At 38.9% G+C, this 12,454-nt stretch overlaps 1 protein-coding gene across 1 annotated transcript; it reads right to left on the bottom strand.

The window, feature by feature from the left end:
* Positions 1-5,868: 5,868 nt before the first annotated feature.
* On the bottom strand, positions 5,869-8,063 carry LOC116745007 (cullin-4B-like). The gene is given in 5 exon segments (XM_032615227.1): positions 5,869-6,071; positions 6,074-6,763; positions 6,766-6,837; positions 7,027-7,839; positions 7,970-8,063. Coding segments are annotated over 5 exon segments (1,857 nt in total). The 5' UTR covers positions 8,049-8,063.
* Positions 8,064-12,454: the final 4,391 nt, after the last annotated feature.

Below are 12,454 nucleotides of genomic sequence, written 5' to 3' on the forward strand. Positions count from 1 at the left end.
TGGCTTTATTATATATGTTAATATCTGGCACAGTGAATTTAAAACCTTTCTCTTTATTGTTTTATAATTATCTTAGTTATTAGTAAATGTTAATTCTTCCACACAAATTTGAGATTAAACTACCCTATTGCTCCTAATATTCTGCTAGCATTGTATTAGAATTTTATGGTCTATAGAGTAATATGAAGGCAAATTTTATCTTTAAAATGTTAATATTTTTCTCCTCCATGAACATGATATTGTTATCCAGTTGCTTAAGTTTAGAAAAATCTTCTTAAAATTCCAAATAGATCTCACACTTTTTTTTTTTTTTTGTGGTACATGGGCCTCTCACTGCTGTGGCCTCTCCCGTTGTGGAGCACAGGCTCCGGATGCGCAGGCTCAGCGGCCATTGCTCACGGGTCCAGCCGCTCTGCGACATGTGGGATCCTCCCGGACCAGGGCACGAACCCGCGTCCCCTGCATCGGCAGGCAGACTCTCAACCACTGAGCCACCAGGGAAGCCCCCTCACACATTTTTTAAATTAACTTAATCTGGAGAAAAGGAGTACTATTTTTTCAAATTTATTTGTATTTTTCTATTTTCTTATTACTTTCCATGTAAATTATGTCATCCACGTTTGTTCATTTTTCTCCTTCCTTTCTCATACTTGTGCTACACTGACAGCTTTATTTTCTTATTGTGTTAGATAAAAAACCTTTAATTATTTAGATTTAAAGAGAAAAATTACAAAGATTTTTTTCTCATTAAAATGTTTATGGAGATTTTTATTGATAGCCTTTATCAAGATAAGGAAGATCCTTCCTATTTCCATTTTCAAAGACTATAATCACAATATTCCTTGATATAATATTCTTAAAGCATTACAATGTAATTTCTCCTTCATAGATAGTTTAAATTGATCCAGATTATATGATACATAACAAATACTGTTTCATGCTTTACTTTCAAGGAGAGGCAAGTCAAGTTGAAACCTATTCTTGCTTGGAAATTGTTGATTCCTGATGGTAAAAATGAGTTTGAACAAGCAGTCCTACATTACTGGGTGAAGTTGCCCCTTCACATTCCTCTTGTGAGGGGAAATCATATTAGGCTTGAAAAATAAGCAGTTGCACGCAGGCATCCACTGGGGTTCTTACAGAAGGTCCTGCTGGTTGCTATGTGATGATAGCACATCTGCTAATGGTTTCTGTGGCAGCAGGAACCCAGCTGATCCGTGCATAGATCTACAAGGCATTTGGATGAGGTTCTTTCTGAAGGGCCTGGAGTCCCTCTTAGACCCGTGCTCTGTTCTCTGGGAACAAGTAAATGGGAAAATTTGAGATGCATTTATTCGTTCCATCTCTTTCATTACTCCTTTTCTTTGAGCTGCATAGAATGCTATCCAATGCTCTTGCCCTTAGGTTCTTTTTATTCTGTCTGTGTTTTGTTTTGTTTTGTCTTTTTTGGGGGAGGAAGGGTGGGTTTTGCTCCTTTTTCACTTCTTTCCTTACAGAGCAGTTAGCTTTAGAAGTTAAGAAAAGTAATATGTAATATGTATGGTAGGTCTCTATTACTTTAAAGAGTAGACTTCCTTCAACTTTCATTAGAAAGGAGGTAATAAACAGATATACGTGTGCTAAGTAGCAACAGGTATATGCTACTCATTCCTTTTGATTGATGATAATAGTAAAAAATATTGCCTATGTTCAAGATATCCCTAAAATAGAGTAAACTAATTGTTCCATTTCTAGATAGAGTAGAAGCCAAGATTATGCCCTAAGTAACTAAAATAACTCTGAGAATTTAAACAAAAATTTAATGAGTTGATTCATTTTATATATACATATGTGTATATATGTTTGTGTATACATATTAATATAAGTTTCATTACTTTATAAACCATGAATATAAATCTCCCACACATATAAGATATAATTTCAGTGATTTTTAGCCCATATGTGTATGTTTAAAGGTGGGTGAGATACATTCAAATTACTGTATCTGGAAGGAACCTAGGTCTTTAAACAATTTTGGGAAGCTGGCTTACCATTCTTGAGATGCTTGCCTTTGGCCTTTCATCTTGTTTAAGAAAACTTTAAAGATAAATATTGAATTAGTATAAATATTATGTATAATATATTTGTATTATAAAGAATAACAAAAAACTGAACAACCATGTAACTGCAACCCAGTTAAGAAAAAAAGACATGTAAATTAAACGAGGTCAAAGAAGACCAAAGTTGGTTTCCAAGGCTGGTGGGACAGCTTCATAAAGTTAAGGAACCAAGCTTCTTCTACTTTACTTGCTGCTCCATCTTCAGCCTCTTCCACTTCAAGGTCCGAGTTCTATCTGAGGTATAGCCATAGGATGGCCTTCAGTCTGGCTCTAAGGAGGAAGGGAAGGTGTGCCTCCTGAATTAAGGGATTGAAGAAAATTCTTTACAGTTCTGTTTATATCGCATTTACCAGAAATCAGTCCTATAGTCTCACCTGACCGCAAGGAATCTGAAAATTGTCATCTTTGAGTTGTCCAAGTTACTCCATAAACACTGGATGTTCTTTCTGAAGTAAGGAAGAGAGACAGAATTGTCTCTGTTAAGAGACAACTAGCAATTTGTATGGCAAGGAGTAATTAATATATTTTAGATATTGAGCCTTTTGAGCTCTAGTTGTTGTAAATGTCTTCTTCTTTATCAGGGCTTATCATTTTACTTTCTTTATAATGTCTTTAGATATAAACACTATTTAATGGAATTGAATTTAACATTTGCCACTGACATTTTATTCATAGGAATAAAAGGAATTTGTTCATATTTCAATTTCATGAAAAGTTTGCTGTTATAAAATGGTCTAACATTTGCATAGCTTTGGCTTTCAAAAAGGATTAATCTTTGTTAATTTGATCCATTCGGGACACATTTGTGTGTGGTGTGAAGTGGAGATTCTAAGGCTCTGCTTTTCCTGTGAAGTCGTTTCAGCACCATTCACAGAACAGTAATTCTTTCTTCATTAATTTGCAATCCTAATCCTGTCATGGATCAGGTTTCCATGTGTTTGGGTATGATATTGGGATCTCCATTTTGTTGATTTATCTATTTGTCTATATCAACACTAACTTCACGATTCTTTCAATTAGAGTAGCTTTATAATTAAGTCTTGATATCCTTTAATTTAGGTTTTCTCACATTATTTTTCTTCTTCAGAAGAATCTTTGCTCTTTTTGGCCCATTACTGTTCTATGTATGTTTTAGGGTCATCCTTTTAAGATTCATAATATAAAACAAAACAAAACAACAAAAAAATAAAGTCAACATTATGATTGAAAGAGCATTGACTCTACAGAATATTTTGAATAGACTTGACTTTTTAATTTAAAAAATTAAGTATTATTCAGAAAATATGATTTTTGTATTAAAAACTCAAAAGAACATATGGCTAAATTATTATGAATTATAAGCAATTTAAACAAATTGATTAATAAAAAAATCAGTTATTATGTTTGTGAAATTGTTTGCTGGATGTTGATATTATTTGGGCTTGTATGTTTTGTTTGTTTGTTTTTAATAAAAGTTTTATTGGAGAAAAATATAATCACCACATACACAGGGAAAAGAGCACAAAAATTCAACTGATACAGAACTGAAAGTCACAATTATCCAATGTTGTTTGTGATTATTTTTCAATTTCTTAAACAGCTCCCCTCAACTTGTTTAATAGTCTCACCAATTTTTTCAGCTGAAATAGCATCAAGTTTTCAAAAAATTAAGAGCCTCAGGGAAGGGACCGGCTTTCAAGGTAACAAAGGTGACACCAAGAGTCTCCTAATAGTACCAGTTCTACCTAAAAATTCCTTAAGAGTAATTATCGAGTCTGGTGGAATAGTCTACGTATCTCACAGACCATCAGGGATGAGTTAGAACATTGACTTAGATGGTCCAGTACGGAGAGAGGGCAAACAAAATGGCTGCATTTCCTTGTCAGATAAGTTCATGTAAGGAAACCAGGGAGGCGCTAAGAAAATACGGGCAATGGCTGCTCAAAAATAGGAAGGCATTCTAAATACCACATATTGTTGGACAACAGTGTGTAAGTTGATGCAATTATAAAGAAAACAGGCAACTTCTTAAAAAAAATAGCTGGTTACAGTTCTTTGAGAACTCAAGAAAACAATCAATAGCAAACACAAGAGCCAAAAGTCTCAGTTGAGGGTTAGGACCGAGGTATTCTTCCTAATGGTTCCAAATAGTCAAGGAATTACACTGTTGCAAAAAGCATTAAAGCAGTTCTGATTTTTAAAAAAATTAACACAGGGCTTCCCTGGTGTCGCAGTGGTTGGGAGTCCGCCTGCCGATGCAGGGGATACGGGTTCGTGCCCCAGTCTGTGCATGCGCGGAGCAGCTGGGCCCGTGACCCATGGCCGTTGGGCCTACGCGTCCGGAGCCTGTGCTCCACAACGGGAGAGGCGACAGCAGTGAGAGGCCCGCGTACCGCAAAAAATAAAAAATTAAAACAAAATTTCTGCTTCTCCTCCAAGATCAATTCCCTTCAAAGCTTCATGGAAAAACAAACAAGGAAGCAAAACAAAAGACCACTGATGGTGAAAGAGAAGTCTTCTACTCACATTATCAATTTGAAAAACAATACTTTTGCTATTTTCTATGTATGAACAATCCTAGGACATTCCCCTGAAAGGTAGGTGTCCAGTGGCTATGAGAACTCTTTATCTTCAAGCAAGTTTGAAAGGAATAATGTCAGCATAATACAGAATTTGAAATTCGCAACTAGGGGGTGTGTGGGGGAAATGAGGAAGGATCTAGTTCTATCTAGGGCTTTAGGAAGTTAAAATAAGGATGATAGGAAATGCTTATATGTCAACAAAAAGGAGAGTTGAGGTGCTTCCAAAAAAAACTTTGGTAGAGAAAATAGGAATGCTAAATCCCAGGAAGCCTGTAAGAATCTGCAACTGGTCCAAGTTAAAGACAAAACTGTCCAAACAACATTAACGTCTAAAGGAAGTTGAAAACTAGTTTATGAATTTTTGCTCTTGTAAAAAGTTACAAAACACGTGGGTTTTGTTCTCTTTTGTGATGTTCATATTATATTCATTTTTAATATGAAGAAAGAGTTGGATTTTTCTCTCCTACCATGTTCTTCTAGTACAACTGACCAGCACTTTTCTATTTCAGCTATTTTTATAAGTACCTGTTAATCAGCACAGTAAACTCAGGGCTGAACCATATACACACATCCCATGGGAACATTTTAGGTTGTGTGTATACAAGACCACGTAAGCAACTGTCCCTCTGCTTGAAAACTTGTTTCCAAATAAAGTTTTTAAAAACATCCCTTTCAGTGTTACAGAACATTACTTAGTAAAATATCAATAGCTATGACAACTTATTTTTCTCTTCAAGGGAAATCACAAAACAGGTGAACAACCAAGTCCAGGGTGGTTTTTCTATTTGATAAATACATCCAGTACTCTGTACAGTAAATAAAGTTTGCATGCAGTTTAAGTATCTTTAAATGACATTTTAAGCAAATAAACCTTTTGCTTCATAATTAATGGTACATAAGAACATTCCTCCTCTTTTTTTAAAATAGCCATAGGGACCTCTTCCCCAGTTCCAAATAGTAATCATGAAGACCAGGTACTTTTAGTTTTCTGCACATCATACTAAATAACATGCAAAGTGTTCAACAACATTCTTCTTAAAGGTAAGTATTACTCTTTAAATGGGCATGTTAACCGCTGAAAAGCCACTCAACTATTTCCATTACACTGCTTCATCTGGTCATTGGTAGTATAAAAGAAGTCAAGTAATGACAGGTTAGTTTATCCACTGGCTACTGCTTATGACACCAAATGCTCCAAGGCCAACATTTTATGCAATATAGTTGTACTGGTTTGGATTTTCTTTATCTCTTTCCATGTAGTCCAGGTCAGTTAAGGATTCTCTTCTCTTCTTAAGATCAGCAGGCTTTACGGGAAATTTCAACTGGTTGTACACTTCCGAAACAAGAAGATTGTGGCTAAGTGTCTTTCTTATCTTCATAATTTGAACAATTGCAGCATCCATTTCATACTGTCCCGATATACTCTTTCTGTAGTGCTTGCTAGTTCCTCAACCATTTCTTTCATCTGAATTTGATTGACCTTTATCCTGAAAAGTCTGTGCTTGAAATCGTCATTACAAATGAACTTGTCACCATCTTCTATAGCTTTACCCTTTGGATTTGTCATCAGAACTCTAGCTTTGCCACAGGCCAATGACTGCAGGGTTCTCCCTAACTCTCCAGCCTCTATTCCCGTAGCCTGCCTGATCTCTTCCAAACTTAACTCCTCTCCCTCATTGAACATCAGCAGCACCGGTGTTTGAAAAAGAGAGAACTGGAGTTCCATTTTACCCTCTTTAAATTCTGCCTTTAGCACACAGCGTCCTAGGGTTGACTGCCACTGAGGTTTCCTGCCACTATGTTTGCCTAGGTAAAAGGTCTTGAAAATCTCTGGAAATTTTACCATCTCTGGTGGTAAATGAACTTCCATAGGCACATATGTTGGCCAATGACCCACCGTCAGGATATTCACAGTTAATTCAATATTCCCAGGTACATTCTGGTTCTGCATATACTGTTTGAATTGAATCATGATGTCTTTAGAAAGTTCCACGTCTTTAAACGTTCCTTCAAGTTTGCTGGTGAAAGCAGCTCCACATTCATGTTTAAGTTTGGACAGCATTGATTTTTCAGCATCCACAGATGCACTCTTCCCAACAGGCACTTGGCTAAATCTTTCTTATAGAAGGCCTCAAAAACATCCTTGCCATAGATGAATCTAAATATAATCATAGGGGCTTCCCTGGTGGCGCAGTGGTTGAGAGTCCACCTGCCGATGCAGGGGACACAGGTTCGTGCCCCGGTCCGGGAAGATCCCACATGCCGCGGAGCGGCTAGGCCCGTGAGCCATGGCCGCTGAGCCTGAGCGTCCGGAGCCTGTGCTCCGCAACGGGAGAGGCCACAACAGTGAGAGGCCCGCATACCACAAAAATAAATAAATATAATAATCTTATCCAACATTTTCTCAAGTTCTTCATCTGTAGCTTCTTTGTTGCCTGCGAGAAGCTTTGAATCTGCATACTTAGCTATAAGTTCAGCAGGTTTGTTTGGTCTTTTGTTAATGAATGTTTCAAATGCTTCTTTCATGGCATTGATATGTTTTTCATTCTTCAGGAAACAGATATCAATTATATGGTCAACCTTATCTTTAAAAGCCAGCAATTCTTGAACCATGGTTTTATCCTTTTCAGGATTAACTACAATAGTGCTACCAAATGCCTTAATGTATTCAATCCATTGCTGCAAGAGAACCTGAATGCCACCTCGAACTTTACTGAAGAGCTGATACAGGTGAGATAAATCTTGAATTCGGTTTTTATCAAGGAGTTTATTTAAATCTTTCTGAAGAATCTCTGTTAAGTGTTCACCTAGAAGTTGTTTTTCCACAGTAGCAATTAATGACTTTTGGGTGGTCTGATCTAAGTAAGTAATAAGTCTATCTGCTTCTTCTTCTAGACGTTTGTTAACATGATGAAGATATTCAGGAACCTCTCTTTCCTGCATTAATTTTTGGCCTTCAGCTGCGTAGAATCGGTTAGTTCCTTCCAAAAATCGTTGTTCAAAATAATCCTGATAAATTTGCAAATCAGAGAGCATGCTTAAAAGGCTTCGGAGTAAACTTCTATCAATTGCTTCACTATTCCTTTTCCAAATGGAAGGTAGCATTGAATTTTTTTTTTTTTTTTTTTGCAGTACGCGGGCCTCCCACTGCTGTGGCCTCTCCCGTTGCGGAGCACAGGCTCCAGACACGCAGGCTCAGCGGCCGTGGCTCACGGGCCCAGCCGCTCCGTGGCATGTGGGATCCTCCCGGACCGGGGCACGAACCCGTGTCCCCTGCATCGGCAGGCGGACCCCCAACCACTGCGCCACCAGGGAAGCCCGGCAGCATTGAATTTTGAAGAACGTAAGTCCTATCCAGAAACAAAAAACTGCTACTGATCATGATCATTTGTCTGCAATGGTTTTGCTAACATCTATCGATCTTCTTTAGAAAAAAGAACTCTATCCAATGAATCCTCTCTGAACTGATGAATTTGTGCTTTCATGTGATCTTCACAAATCTGTCTCAGCTGTTTGCACAAGTTTGCAGAAATCTTGTAAGAACAGAGGTTTTCCATAGACTGATAGAGTTCTTCTAAATTGTTCTTAATTGAAGTACTATCCTGGATAGGCTTCCACTGCTTTTTTCAGTTTCTGCCATGTTTCATCTGTGTAGCTTTCTGGTAATTTAGGCTTATCTTTAAAGTTCTTGATCACTAACTTCTTAGCAGAGCCAGGCTTGCTGTTAGCAAAACTAGAGACGGTGGTAGAAGATTTGGCTAGGCCGTTTGTGTGATGCACCGAAGCCACAGAAGAGATTAATATACTCTTATTTTTAAGTTGCTGCTGCTGAGATGTTGCAGCAGTTGGTGAAGGTGAAGAGGAGGAGGAGGATTCCTCAGCCATCTTCGCATCAAACCCTACACACCCCAGGGTGTCTTCAAAATGCAGCTTCTTCTGTATCCATACGTGGCTGGGAGCAGCCACTGAAACCCCCAGGCAGGAGAAGGACGAGGTTGAAGGGGATGCCGAATCCCTGGGTTGTAAAGGAGTGGAAGAGGAGGGAGAGGTGGAATCAAAGTCTTCTCTGTCGTTACTACTGTTACTGCCGCTACTGCTGCTGTTTAACTTTCTCTTCTTGGCAGAGGTGAGTGGTGGTGCTGGTATTACACCAGGGCGGGGTGGTGCTGGTACTACCATCAGTGGCAGATCTGACCTCCTGAGCAGCAGGGGCAGCAGCGGAGGGATTGGGGGAAGAAAAACCTGTTGGAAACATGAAAATAGCGGGGTCAACAGGCAGACAGCTTCAAAAACCTACGTTTATATGCCTGCGTGCCTGTAGGAGAGAAGGTGGCAATGCTAGAGGGGGAAGGGAAGAAAGAGAGGAGAAACACAGAGGACGAGAAGGAAAGTGAAGGGGGCGCTCCAGCGGGGGAATGGGAGGGTTTGGGAAGGAGGATAGGCTGACACCAGGAGTGAGCAGAACAAGGGGGGAGAGCGAATGAGGAGACAGACAGATAAACGGCCGTGCCATCCCCGTCCCCTGCTTTTCCCTCTCTCTCCCCACTTTCTGCAGGAGCAACTCAGTAAGTCTGTGAGGCTGCAGCTCCTCCTCCTTTTCTCCCTCTTGGCTTGTATGTTTAGTTATTACCTCTTGGCTTGTTCCAGTTTAGTTATTACCATTAATGTTATCTGGAAATGTATTGCATATGTCTTTTGTGCATTTGTGCATACATTTCTATTGATTATGTTCCTGAAGTAGAATTGCTGGATCATAGGCTATGTTTATTTTCAACTCTAGTAGAAGATGCTAAAGTGCTTTCAAATATCATCCTACCACTGTACTCTCACCAGCCATGAACATGAGAAATGCCCTGTGCACTGCATCACACCGCAGCCTCATCAAAACTTGGTATTGTCAGCCTTTTTTATGGTACCCATTCTAGTGAGTGTGACATTGCATTGTGGTTTTAATATGCATTTTCCTGATTCTTAACGAGTGTCTCTACCTTTTCTTATCTTTACTGCTATTTGGGTATTTTCTATGCTGAGATTGTTCAGGTCCTTTAACTATTTTTCTTTCAGCGTATCTACCTTAAAAATAATTTTTAAAATTAAAATTTTGATATGAGCCCTTAATCAGTTGATGTTTTGCAAATATCTACCCCTACTCTTTGACACTGCTTTCATCTATCACACTCTTTCCAATTCCACTTATTTTTTAAATGGATATATTAAATCACTGCAAGAGACACCTTACCTGTAACTTTTCTCTCCTTTAATACATTATTTTATATTCTTGTATTGTAACACACGCATCTCAAAACAGATTTACACAGCTTATATTTTGCATTTATGCACTCCGTTTTCCAGCAGGTAAAATCTAGCATTTTATTTATTGACATATTTGAGATTCTTCGTGAACCAGATGTTGCTTAACTGTTGAGTATATGAAACCAAATACATGTTCCTAATTCCAGCATGCTAATATGTAACTCCATACTTAAGCAGCGTTTGTTTGTTTGTTTGTTTTTTCTCTGTTTAGGATCCCTAGAAAAAAGAGCCCGTGTCCAAATTATTACTAAATGTTTATTGGAGTAGGGTAGCAATTTAGGCAGCAAGAGTGAGGGGGGAAATTAGGAGATAAAGCAAGAAAGGACAGGCATTTATCTTCTTACTTCTTCTAATTTCTTGTATCTGACTGATCCAAGTTTATCTGGCAGGCAGTTAACACAGCATTCTGTCTGATACTTTTTACACACCGTTCTACCTGATTTTTTTTTACACAGACCTTCTGGGCAGCTGCTGGGGAATCTAGATCCCACCTCCCTGATGTGTCATTTCCTTTGAATGTAGAAGTAGTGGGTGGAGCCAGAAGGTCCATGGATCCAGGCAGGTCAGACCGTGCCAATAACAGTGGGATTATGAATGTTTTGCTAAAGCTGGCTTGTCGCCCAGAGGAGAGGGCACACAAGTGTTCCCATTAAGAAATGAGGTAACCTCAGAGGCAGTAGCCAGGTCTCTGAACTGAGCAAGTAGCTTAAGCCAAGATGCAGATGAGGCCAAGTGAGTGTGGCATATGCATATCTGGGTTCTGTACACCATTTATGCTCTCGTCTACCACAGATGCCCTTCACAATAGTAATCTAATGAAGACAATGAGCCACAGTAAAGGCACAAGAAGGAGAGAGGAAAAGACATAATCTCAGTGGGTCCGACACCTGTGGTTTGACTAAATCGTTTAGTTGCACATCAAAGGGAATTCTCTCAAAAGACAGGATTTCAAAATTCTGTTTTTTTTTCTGAGTTACCATGATTCTTGTTGCCTGATCCCACAATTGCTCTTTCATTTTCCAGGTGTGATGGAGCCGGCATTTTCTTACGTAGCTGGATACTCAGTGGTCATTCTCCTCTTACACAGATGATAGTAATCACCTCAGGTAGGGATATCTACTTCTTTTTCATAGTGTGTCACATCTATAATTAAAAATAGTGAAGGTAAATGACAGTGAAGAAAATGAGGAGGCTTTTTCACTGCTGTTCCTCAGATTCTACCCTTTCTGTTCTAGTTCTGAGGATAGAAATTAGTGTTAAAACAACCTATGATTATAAAATGTTATTTCAGTTTCTGTGTCTTTCTGAGCCCCAGCTCCATGCTGCAATGCTGTGCCAAGGAGAAGAGACAGATACCTGGCTAATATCTACTCTCGGGAGACTCAAGTTCTCACCGACAAGTAGTCATAATGAATAGATCCCTTATATTTAAGAACAAACCACGATCATTTATGTGATGATATGAATTATAAGTTTAGTAGGACCTCAGATAAAGGAGACGTTGGCGTGAGCTGGAGCTGTCCACAAATTTCTCTTAGAGCAATAGGCCTTAAGTCTGATAATTTGGATACCTTACAGTGAAAAGGATAAACACTCTTGACAGAGACAGGAATGAATCTGGCATAATCAAAAAGAGGAAAAACTAAGATTATGGGAGGAGCTTGTTATAGTTACCTATAGCTTCATAGAAAATTATCCCCCAAATTAGTGATTTAAAGCAACCATTTTATTATATCTCACATCTTGTTGGGTAGGAATTCTGGCCAGTGCTCAGCTGCGTGACTCTTCTGTTCCACATGACATAGACTGAGGTCTCTTGGTATATTCAGCTAGTGGGTGGAGTGTTCCAAAGGGCTCAAGGTGGCTTCATTCACATGTCTAGCCCTTCGGTGGAGTAGGCTGGAAGGTTGGGATCCCCTGGGATTGTCAACTGACATGTTAACCCATGGCCTTTCTGTCATGATGGTCTCAGGGTTGTCAGACTTTGTACATGGCTGCTGACGGCTTCCAGAAAGAATGGTACAAAAACAACAACAACAACAAAAAGACAAATGAGACCAGCTCATTTCTTAAGACAGACCCAGAAACTATTGCAGGTTGTCTTCTGCCATATTCTGTTGAGCAAAGCAATATCAGAACACAGTTTTAAGAGGAGGGGACATAGGCACTTTCTCTTCATGGATGGAGCATCAAAATATTTGTGGCCATTTTTAACTCGCCAAAAACTGATACTGAAAAAAGCAGCTGGTGTATCTGATAAGTAAAGGCTGTTGTTCAGCAATAGCGGTCCACCTCCCACCTCTCAATATTGGGGACTATCCACATTCCTTTATTAAATATTTACGGAGTGCCTACCACGTTCAGGCAATGCTTTATGGACTGGGGATAATAAAGAGAATTTTTTAAAAAGATAGAGACTCTGTTGTTGTGTGGCTTACATATTAGTTGGTTATGAGAGAAAATAAAGACAGGAATTAAAAG

The sequence above is a fragment of the Phocoena sinus genome, chromosome 1 (genome assembly GCF_008692025.1).
Source record: "Phocoena sinus isolate mPhoSin1 chromosome 1, mPhoSin1.pri, whole genome shotgun sequence".
Lineage (NCBI taxonomy): Eukaryota > Metazoa > Chordata > Mammalia > Artiodactyla > Phocoenidae > Phocoena > Phocoena sinus.